Genomic DNA, 11,455 nt, shown 5'->3' with positions numbered 1-11,455 from the left:
TGTTAGAATAACCTGATTAGGCACCCATGCTTTCCTAATAAAGAAATTGATAGTTATATTGGTAAATAGGTTTCTTACTAAAGAATTGGAGAATTTGTTTCTAACTGTAAAATGACCTTTTTAATAGACATCGTGTTTTTATTTAATAAGGTTCTTTATAGATGTTTAAGTATAGCCGTAATAAATAGAGACTTAAATGAATATGTAGACATATGTTTTTTAATAAAAATAGAAAATAAACATATGTCCAATTAATAGAGTATTTACAATTTCTTAATTAAAAGATAAGAAGAAGTCATTGCTTTTATAAACTAAAATGATAGTTTATACATAATTTCTTTTCTAACGAATTAGATCATTTTGTTCCTACACTAGAATTAAAAGATAATTAATAGATTAATTATCCTTTATCATAATTTATTAATCAAACCTATAGTCAATTTGTTCTTAACTAGATTTATGGTAGGATTAATGATTCCATATAATTTAGTCCACACTATATACAAATCACTTAGTTTTTCCTAAAGGATAAAATACAGTAATAAGAGTTTAAGTTCTTTTATAACTTAAAATGTTAATTTATATATATTGACTTCGAATATAATAATATAGGCTATGTGTTTTTAAATGAAATTAAAAGATAGTTGTTTGTTCATTGTCTTTTACATAAAAGTTCATTTAAGGCATATACCATAACTTTCCATAAATAGGTGTTTAATAATAATAATGACATTTTCACATAAAACCTATTTAGACTTATATCTTAATTTATCATAAGTGATAGGTTTAACAATGAATTATATGCTCCATAATGCTTCTAAAATTAATAACGTGATTAGTAGCCCATTAACCCTAAATATATAACTTATATCTAAAAGGTTAAAAATGCTTAATATCGTTGTAACGTGTTTTATCATCTTATAAACCCTTTATCTTAGACGTGTCACATATGACGTTTTATAAAAGATTAAAATTGATGAACCCAATATTTGTATATTTTAATTAAGATATTTTAAGCTCATGTCTTTGTTTTTAAAGTATAGATCACACATTTTTTAAAAGAATACCCTCTTATTATAACCATTACTTGCGATGTTTTTGAAAAGCGAACGCTCTTTTCGTTAGGCTTTACGTATGGTGAATGTTGTATGTTATTGAGTGATGTTTGTTCTTCTTGTTTGTTTATGTGATATTCAGTGGTTGATCTAGTACTTAAGAATCAAGATCTATTCCTATCCGTGGAAGAACCTCAAGTTTTCAATAAGCAAGGCAAGTGGACTTCTCCCTCTGCATACTCTGTTTGATCCCAAACAATACATTTAATAAAGTTTATTCTTTTGGATATATATGCATAATTTGACGGGATACCTATTTAGATAACCTTTCCAACCTTATTCCTTGATCAAACCTAGGAATTATACTTTACATTAGTAGCTATGCTATTGCTACAACTTAACTTTATGCAGTCACTCCCGCTTATGATATTAATGTTCCAAACTTGGTAAGTTTACATTATGGTTGTTAACCCGATGGTTAAACAAGTTTATTGCATATTAATTGGAACATGGAGTGACCACCCGGGAAAACAGTGCTACCATGAGAACTATCATGGCTCTGGTCTTGGCTAAATAACTAGGGAAGTCTTATGTTGGGTGCTGGTCATGGTCGACCGGAACGGGGGCATCTGGCAAGCGCTTATAGTTCTGGCTCAGGCAGATTGGATACGGGCATAGTTCCCAAAGCTTTACCCTGTAGTCTGGACTATAAGTTGGTTACGGTAGGTGTACCTTATGCAGTTGACCATTTCCAGCATTTGCGTAATGAGGACTCTAGGGAGAAGCCTCGTAGTGAGACCCTGGCCATTCACCTCGGAAGTGAATACGGGTCTAGCTAACCCGGGCTAGAAGGGAATCGCGACTCATGGGTAAAGATGCGCCACCTCTGCAAAGTGTAGAACTGATATATCAGCCGTGCTCACGGTTATGAGCAGCCTGGACTCCTCACATGATAATTGAACTTGAAGATGGAAATAAATCGAGATCCGATGATCTGCCAATGGTTTGCTTAAGTGGTTTCACTTAAGTGTTTTTGATATACTCTTGTATCTTTGCTTAATGGGAATACTTGGGATTCACACTTACTAGTAAGACAGGTGTTGTTAATAAAATGTTGACCAACTAAAATGCTTACTGCTCAACCTTAGCCTCATCTTGTTACCTTGCATTAGTTTTTCCCCCACTTGCTGAGCCCCGACCATAAGTGAGCTCACCCTTGCTTAATTTTGATCAGAAGTTGCAGATGAAGATATGATGCTGAACTCCATGGATGCTAGTCTAGTGATACCCCCGGTCATCTTCCTGTGGATGGATGTCCATGTTCGCTGTACTTTGATGAATAAAGGTTAAGACATTATGTTTGTTTGAAGTGTAATATGTTAATATAATCGTTATTTACGCTCTTATGCATTGTTCTTTTGATATATTACACTTGTGACGTCAACATATGTGTGGAAATAGATCCTGGCACACATATGCGATGCACCCGGCTCTGCCCTTGGAAACGGGTGTGACAGTGTTCCGCTGAGAACATGTATCCCATTGCCCTTGAGCTCAAAACTAAATACCCTAGTATAGGGAATCAATTTCGGGTGTCTTAAGACATCCTCACATGTGCCGAAGAGTAACCATCCAAAGATAATGATAAAAGATCTCTTGTCATTGAGAGGTTTGAGACCTTTGAATCATATATGAACAGTGGTCAAAACCTTTTGATTATGTCTGCATCAATGATACACTACCCCTAGCGAGCTATAACAAACCCATTCATGGTAATTATGCTCAAATACTTAGCGGGTGTTTGGCATGGCTATAGGTTCCAGCTTCAACGTGGAGCTATAGTTTATAATATAAATCTAAATAGTTATAGATTTTTAATCTAGACAATAAATAAAATAATTTGTCCAAATGTCTTATAAAGGTTTGTAAATGTAACTTTATGATTTTCTAGAACACATAATAACCTGTTCACCAATTCATCCACTAAAATTTCTGGAGCTCGAGTAGTTCCAAACAGGGCCTTAGACCCTTAGTCATCTATTTTGGTGTGTAATAATATCCACGATCATTGAGCACTCACGCATAGTCCGAATAAGTGAAATGTTTACCGTCTTATCAGAAGGGTGTTTCTTCTTGTTGTTTTTTTTGTGGCTCAAATAGGTGTGGGACCAGGACAATAGGCCAAGACGCCCAATTATGCGCGATGTTTAGAGCTGTCCAGGTCGCCACACCATGTTTGATTCTGAAATCTCAAGCGTCATGTCCCCTAAAATACAAGCAGCTGATGTGGATGCGTGGTTGTGGTTGCTATATATTAATATATATAACAGTACATTATACATGCATGGGTGTTACGTACTACTTACGTGAAGGAAATGACAAATACACTGACGTACTCACTGAGCACAGCAGCAAAACGACGAACTGCATGCAGGTCTCTAGTTCCACAGTGACCAGGAACTCCACGAGCGCAAAGACGACGCGAGCTCGTGATCTAAGAGGAACTCCAACAGCTGCCCAACCTTGCCCTCCTCCTTCGAGGTGCACGGCTGCGGAACGACCTTTCCGGACTTTCTCCACTTGGCATTCTGGCAGGTGCTCTCCGCGTGTCCCTTCCCGCCCTGCATTTTGAGGTCAATGTTCTGCAGGACGATGCCCCGGCACGGGACGTCCCTGCTGCAGCTCATCCTGATGGCGTCCCTGGTGACGGTCGTCCCCCGGATGTTCCTGAAGACGACGTCGCTGATCTGCACCGCCGACCTCTGCTCCCGGCACGGCGGCTCAGCCTCGGCCCTGTCGCAGTAGCTCTGGTCGATGACGATCGGGTTCCTGACGCCGTGCATGGCCATGTTCTGGAACGTGATGTCCCTGGCGTACCCGCTGCCTCCCTGGTACGTCTTGATCCGGGCCCCGTTGGTGGTGCCGTGTAGCTGCACTGAGTCTATGGTGATGCCGGAGACCTCCGCTCGCGAGTCGTCGTCTCCTAGGCTCCCGACGCTGATCCCGTGCCCGGGGCCACAGACGACGCCGGAGACGTGGAGGCCGTGCGTCCCGTCCTCGATCGACATGCAGTCGTCTCCTGCGAAATTGAGCAGGGAAAAGTTTGAATTGAAGGCATAGTAGTGGTGTCCATGGCTTGGCGTACGTGTTGGCTGCTACTACTACTACGTACCTGTCTTGATCTTGCAGTTCGTGACGCGCACATCTTTGCTGCGCGTGATGTGGATGCCGTCGGTGTTAGGGCTCGTGCCGGGTGCTGTGATGGACAGCCTTGACACCTGCACGCTGGCGCAGTCCTCGATCGACATGTGGATCTGCTGGCTGTTCATCATCTTGAGATTCTCCACCCTTAGATTGGTGCAGTAGTGGAACGACAGAGCCGTTGGAGCCGCCTTGCAGGGCTATAGAGAAAGAGAGAAGAAGCCAGTTCAGTTAGGAGGTCACACATGACACACACACTTCGTTTTTAGAACCGGTCGGCGCCACAGCTTTATACTACCAGAGCCTTGTTGATCTTGCACGAGTGCGGCCACCAGCTGTGTCCGTTGCCGTCGATGGAGCCACGGCCGTGGACAGTGAGCCTGTCGACGCTCCGGAACACGATCCAGTGCCTCCGGTCGCTGTCGCTCCAGTCCGCCCTGTTGGGCGACGCCACCAGGGTGCCCTTCACGGTGACCGCGACGCGGGACCTGCACGGGCCACGCAGGACGACGAGCTTGAGCAGGTAGCGCCTGCCGCCGGGGACGAGCAGGACGGCCGGCCGCGGCGAGGCGCACGCCGCCTCCCACGCCCTGGCGAGCGCGCCCGTGTCGTCGTGCCTGCCGTCGCCGCGGGCGCCGTAGCGGTCGAGGCTGAACACGCTCTGGTGAGACGACGACGGCCACGTCAGGGACCCGCTGCACGTGTAGCTCGCACCGTCGGCTGCGGTGCCGTTGCTCGCGCTTACTACTACGGCCTCGAGAGCGCCGGACGAGAGGTGGAGGAGGAGGAGGAGGAGCGCGAGGAGGGGCAGGGCCGCCGTGGACGCGAGCATTGTCGGCTTCATGCTGGACGCCATGGGCAGCGCCAAGCACCGATGGACAGGCCTCAACTCTGAAGTGAATCGCGTCGTCAGCACGGAACTGAAGTCGGAGGCGATCGTGCTCGCGGCTTCAGCTTTAAATTCTGGTCGCGGGGGACCTGAGCCGACGCAGTTTTGGTTTTTGCCCAGCTTGGTGTCGGGATCGTGACGCGCGCGCCGGGACGAACTAGGGATTCTATTCTGTCTGGGGGTTGCGTTGCCGTTGAAGGATCACGCACACGCGGAGGGCAGAGGTTAGGCTGGCCTGGAGCGTGCCTGCAGCATGCAGCCATGCTTGCGGACGGAAGGGAACCCGTGGATAAGATTCTTGCTTCAGGTATTGCGCCAGAGGGATAAAAATGAGTACCGTGACAGAACCTGAATCTGAGCCTCCTGCTGGATCCTCGTGACAAAATTTCTCGAATTCTGCATCTCGCCACCAAACAGTTGGCACATGTACCTTGGTGCAGGTCAAGTAGCCCCATTCTTTGGTGTGCCCTGTGCTAGATGAGCCGAGCCCATCATGTTAGCAGGGAGAGAGGCCCAATCATAGCCCAGCTTGAATTTGTCTTCCTTAGCCCAGATTTGCACGGGCCTGCCCTACTGCATTTTCGGAGGTCCTTTTTCCCCCAGTTCCGTTAAGCCTATCTATGCTGCGACTTTTTGCTGGAAGTAAAATTGTAGTAGGGGGCCCGCAGCCGCAGTGTCCAGTCCTTTCTCGTAGGCTCTGCACCGCTGGTGGCCTGTGGCTCTGGTTGCCCTTTCGGTCTTTATCTGTTCAAAAAGGAAAAAGAAAAGAAAAAAGAAAACCGATATCAGTTAATTTGCTGTGTTTTGAGCAGCGAGTTGTTCAGTGAGTTTCTATTTTGTATAGTAATAATATGACCCAGTATGGGGGAATTCGCATCCGAATCTGTAGTCCGTATAGGCGTGTCTGCTGGAGACGGTTCTGGACCTCTAGGCTCTAGCAAGAGAGACAAGATGAGTACTCATCGGAGCAGGGAGACCCAAAGAGACAGGAGTCTGATGGCGGCCGTCCAGCCGACGGTGCGCGTGGGCGTGGCAGCAGATGGCCGTCCAGCAGATCGATCGGATCGGCGGTGAACAACGAAGCACAGCCACGATGGCTGTCACGATGATGACGAGGTACAGTGCGTGTCTGCCGATCAGCATCGAGGTCATTATCGGTTGTTTTCACCATCCGCAGTTAAGGCTTGTGTGATAACGTACACAGTACCACTGTCCCGCCGACGGGGGCACCGGCACCCATCCGTCTCAGTCAGGAGGGAAAGACTCAGTGCCCATGACAACATACAAAATCATATTGTGCCCCTTCAAATTACATGAAATCCCAACAAAAAAAATTTATTTGCTTATTTTCATAGCCGTCCACGTCATACGATCGTACACGTTCATTTTTATATTATATTGTACAAAATGATACGTACACGTACACGTATAATAATCACACTAATGCCTGGTGGGAAAAAAGAATAGCCTAGCGTTGCAAGAATATGAATGTCCTCCCGTGTATCTTTCAGGCATGCAACAAACATCCACTTATTTGGAGTTTTATGGGAGCAGGATGGTCTTTACAAATACCGGCCATCGAAGATATATGCCATTAGCAAAGTAGTACCTCCGGTTATACTCGTAACTGTTTACCATGAAGTCCACCTTTGTTACTTCACCCTTAAAACATGTCGACAAAGAACAATTAATTATTGGTTGAGCACGTTCACGTCGTTGTTCTATCCCGCCACTGAAAAAGCATGCCATATCCATAAGTTATACGAGGCAACCGCCTCGCCCACGATGGTCGGGGATGTGAATTATCCTTTTTTACATCTAATGAGACAATTCTTTCACTTTCAATACATATAATCCATTATCCCTATCATAACAAGAAATCCCCTTTCATCTATGCATTTCTTGTAGGGAGAGAAATTACTGCGGTTGAGTGTATCGTTTTGAAGAGTAAAGCAGGAGGTGTCATCTTAGGAAACCTACGATCGATCATGTGGGCAGTTGTCACACATGGAGCCAGGAGAAACGTTGCTACTATGATCATCGCTTCTAAAGCAGCTCCGACTATCTCTAAATGTTAGAGGCAATAAGGGTTCTTGGCGTGTCACCTGACTTAACCTATCAACCAGGGAGGGTATGCGGCAGTCCGTGAATCGCTCTACAGGTGTACAACAACAAAGTAAACATCAAATTCTGGCTTGGTCACATGGATCGATCCGTGCTAGTTGTAATATTCAACTCCCTTGAGCCAATTATCATCTTTTCCAAGTTTATAGAGAATACGTAAATAAAAGTAAACGTGCATCGAAGGTGAACGAAAAGGAAATAAACATGTATGAATCATGGTTTAGAATATTATTGGTCATAGATAGACGGACGCAACACGTACAACCGAAGGCGCGTGGATGGGCCAAAAAACTATTGGAATTACCCACATTGTGAACCGAAACTAGGGCCATATAAACAACAAGCCTTTCATAGGAACATCTGAGATCCGATCTAAAGTACGTTTCTTGTCAGCAACTATAGGACATTTGCGACGACGAGTCGATGATCATACACACAAACATGACTGAGGACCCAAAGAGGTCCATCCATAACAAATAACGCGGTCAAAGCATTTAAAGTTGGGTGTCAGGTGCGTATCAGACTCTCGAGTTGTCATATGCACATGTTGCAGTTGTATATCGTGGAATGTAGCAACCGAGTGAGCGATACAGATCTGGAAGTATAAGATCAATTTAATAACATGATGCTTAGACAAATAAAGATAGATTTACACTACACAGGATAACTAGCACATCTTGTCAATAACAATGCTTAGTACAAGATCTACCAAGAGTAAGATGATACACCGTACTACCCTGATGCAATCTATTATATTCCACATCACGGCAACATGACTGTTACCTTGAGAAACCCTTAGAAAAGGGACGGTGATATGCTAAAAAGACGAGAAGCACACGATGCTTTGTGAACTTCTATCTTCTATTTATTGATATCGTGAAATATGCATAGTCCGCAGACTTGGAGTGATAAGCATTCCCTAACTAACCACGTGTTTGCAAACATAATCGATCTACCTAAACAACTTTGTTTGTACACCAAATTCAAAATTGATTCAACCCATATCCACCCATAAAATTAGGCTTGGAAAATATGTCTAAAATTGACCAAATCAACATGAAAGGGAAATAGGGTCAAACCTTTTTCTAAATGATTTTGGTGGTTGAATTGCCCAACACAAATAATTGGACTAACTAGTTTGCTCTAGATTACACATTCTACAGGTGCCAAAGGTTCAGCACAAACCAATAAAAAGAGTAAAGTTAGGGTTCAAAAGAAAGGAGCAAAAGAAACCGAAGAGAACCCTGGTCTGACGCACTGGACAGTGTCCTGTGCACCAGGGTCGATCGACTCCAACTCTTCACCTTCGGGTTTCTGGACTGCCGCTCCGCTATAATTCACCGGACTGTCCGGTGTGGCACCGGACTGTCCGGTGTGGCACCGGACTGTCCGGTGTGGCACCGGACTGTCCGGTGTGGCACCAGACTGTCCGGTGCACCAAGCGAAGCAACGGTTATCAGCGCAACGGTCGACTGCACAGTGCCCTGACAGAGCTACAGTTCGCGGCAGAAGTCAGAGCAGGCGCCAGAGGCGCACCGGACAGTGAACAGTGCCTGACAGTCCGGTGCGGCACTGGACTGTCCGGTGCACCAAGATGTCAGAGCTCCAACGGTCAAAACCGTCAGAACCCTAACGATTGAGTGACATGGCTGGCGCACCAGACAGTGTTCGGTGGCGCACTAGACTGTCCGGTGCGCCCATCGACAACAGCCCTCCCCAACGGCTGTTTTGGTGGTTGGGGCTATAAATACCCCCCAACCACCTCTATTCAAGACATCCAAGCATTCACTACTCATTCAATATAAGAGCAATACACAACACTCCAAGACATAAATCAAAGCCTCCGATCAAATCAAAGTCCACAATTCAACTCTAGTTTTTAGGACTTGTGAGAAGATCGACTTGTGTTCTTTTGTTGCGCTTGTTGCTTGGTTGACTTTCTTCTCTCTCTCATTCTTACTCTCAAAGCCTTGTAAGCGAAGCAAGAGACACCAATTGTGTGGTGGTCCTTGCGGGGCCTAAGTGACCCGGGAAATCAAGGAAGGAAGCTCACTCGGTCTAGGTGACCGTTTGAGAGAGGGAAAGGGTTAAAAGAGACCCGGTCTTTGTGACCACCTCAACGGGGACTAGGTTTGCAAGAACCGAACCACGGTAAAACAAATCACCGTGTCATCCGCTTTCATTTGCTTGTGATTTGTTTTCGCCCTATCTTTCGGACTCGGTTTTATTTCTAACGCTATCCTCGACTTGTAGTTGTGCTTAAAGTTTATAAATTTCAGATTTGCCTATTCACCTCCCCCTCTAGGAGACTTTCAATTGGTATCAGAATCTGGTACTTCATTAGAGTTTAACCAATTGAAGTGATGTCGGGAGAACACGCTAAGAAGGAGATCGTGACCGGCGGTGACAAGTCTACAAGCCACGGGAAGCCTCCATCGGGGGAGTTCGACAACAAAATGAAGGGAGCCCCTTCACATACCAAGTCGCATCGGAGTGGCGACAAGAAAAAGAAGATGAAGAAGGTGGTCTACTACGAGACCGATTCTTCATCGCTATCCACCTCCGGCTCTGACGCTCCGTCCGTCACTTCTAAGCGCCATGAGCGCAGGAAGTTTAGTAAGATCCCCTTACGCTATCCTCGCATTTCTAAACGTACTCCATTACTTTCCGTCCCATTAGGCAAACCACTAGTTTTGACGGTGAAGATTATTGTATGTGGAGTGATAAAATGAGGCATCACCTAACCTCACTCCACTCTAGCATTTGGGACATTATTGAGTTTGGAGCGCAGGTACCATTCGTAGGGGATGAAGGATATGATTCGGACGAAGTTGCCCAAATCTGGCACTTCAACTCCCAAGCCACTACTATACTCCTCGCCTCTCTAAGTCGAGAGGAGTATAATAAGGTGTAAGGGTTGAAGAGTGCCAAAGAGATTTGGGACGTGCTCAAGATCACGCACGAAGGGGATGAGGTGACAAAGATCACCAAGCGGGAGACGATCGAGGGGGGGCTCGGTCGGTTCGTCCTCAACCAAGGAGAGGAGCCACAAGCCATGTACAACCGGCTCAAGACCTTGGTGAATCAAGTGCGCAACCTCGGGAGCGCAAAATGGGATGACCATGAAATGGTCAAGGTTATTCTAAGATCACTTGTTTTTCTTAATCCTACACAAGTTCAATTAATTCGTGGTGATCCTAGATACAAGCTAATGTCTCCCGAGGAGGTTATAGGAAAGTTTGTGAGCTTTGAATTGATGATCAAAGGCTCCAAACAAATCATCGAGCAAGGCGCCACCTCCTCACCCGAGGTGCAACCCGTCGCATTCAAAGCGACGGAGGAGAAGAAAGAAGAGTCTACGTCAAGTAGGCTCCCCATCGACGCCTCCAAGCTCGACAATGAGGAAATGACGCTCATCATAAAGAGCTTCCGCCAAATCCTCAAGCAAAGGAGGGGGAAAGATTACAAGTCCCGCTCAAAGAAAGTTTGCTACATTGACGAGGTAGTACCTCCAGTTATACTCGTAAATATTCATCATGAAGTTCACGTTTGTTACTTCACCCTTAAAACATGTCGGCAAACAACAATTAATGATTGGTTGAGCACGTTCACGTCGTTGTTTGATCCTGCCACTGAAAAAGCATGCCATATCCATAAGTTATACGAGGCAACCGCCTCGGCCACGATAGTCGGGGATGTGAATTATCCTTTGCATCCAATGGTATAGTTCTTTCACTTTTAATGTATACAATCTATTATTCCTATCATAGCAAGAAATCCCCTTTCCTCTGTGCATTCCTTGTAGGCAGGGAAATTACTGCGGCTGAGTGCATCGTTTTGAAGAGTAAATTAGGGGTTGTCATCTTAGGAAACCTGCGATCAATCATGTGGGCAGTTGACACATGTGGGGCCAGGAGAAACGTTGCTACTATGATCACCGCTCCTAAAGCAACTCCAACTACCCCTAAGTGTTAGAGGCAGCCAGGGTTCTAGGCATGTCAACTGACTTAACCTATCAACTAGGGAGGTTTTGGGGTGGTTGGTGAATCGCTAGCTCTACAGGTGCACAACAATAAAGTAAACATCAAATTCTAGCCAAGTCACATTCGTGCTAGTGGCACTATTCGACTCCCTTGAGCCAAAATTGCCATCTTTTCCAAGTTTGTAGAAAATAAGTAAATAAACA

At 45.4% G+C, this 11,455-nt stretch overlaps 1 protein-coding gene across 1 annotated transcript; it reads right to left on the bottom strand.

Annotated features, from left to right (window-relative positions):
• Positions 1-3,337: 3,337 nt before the first annotated feature.
• LOC103644219 (polygalacturonase ADPG2) lies at positions 3,338-5,197 on the bottom strand. Its single transcript, XM_008667417.2, has 3 exons — positions 4,555-5,197; positions 4,228-4,456; positions 3,338-4,134 (listed from the first exon to the last, which is right to left on the bottom strand). The coding sequence occupies exons 1-3, from the start codon at positions 5,110-5,112 to the stop codon at positions 3,494-3,496; spliced, it is 1,428 nt and encodes a 475-aa protein (XP_008665639.1). The 5' UTR covers positions 5,113-5,197; the 3' UTR covers positions 3,338-3,493.
• Between the last annotated feature and the right edge of the window lie 6,258 nt (positions 5,198-11,455).

This window comes from Zea mays, chromosome 1 (genome assembly GCF_902167145.1).
Source record: "Zea mays cultivar B73 chromosome 1, Zm-B73-REFERENCE-NAM-5.0, whole genome shotgun sequence".
NCBI lineage: Eukaryota > Viridiplantae > Streptophyta > Magnoliopsida > Poales > Poaceae > Zea > Zea mays.
The sequence above is the reverse complement of the archived record's forward strand: the minus strand, read 5'-3'. Positions and strand labels throughout refer to the sequence as shown.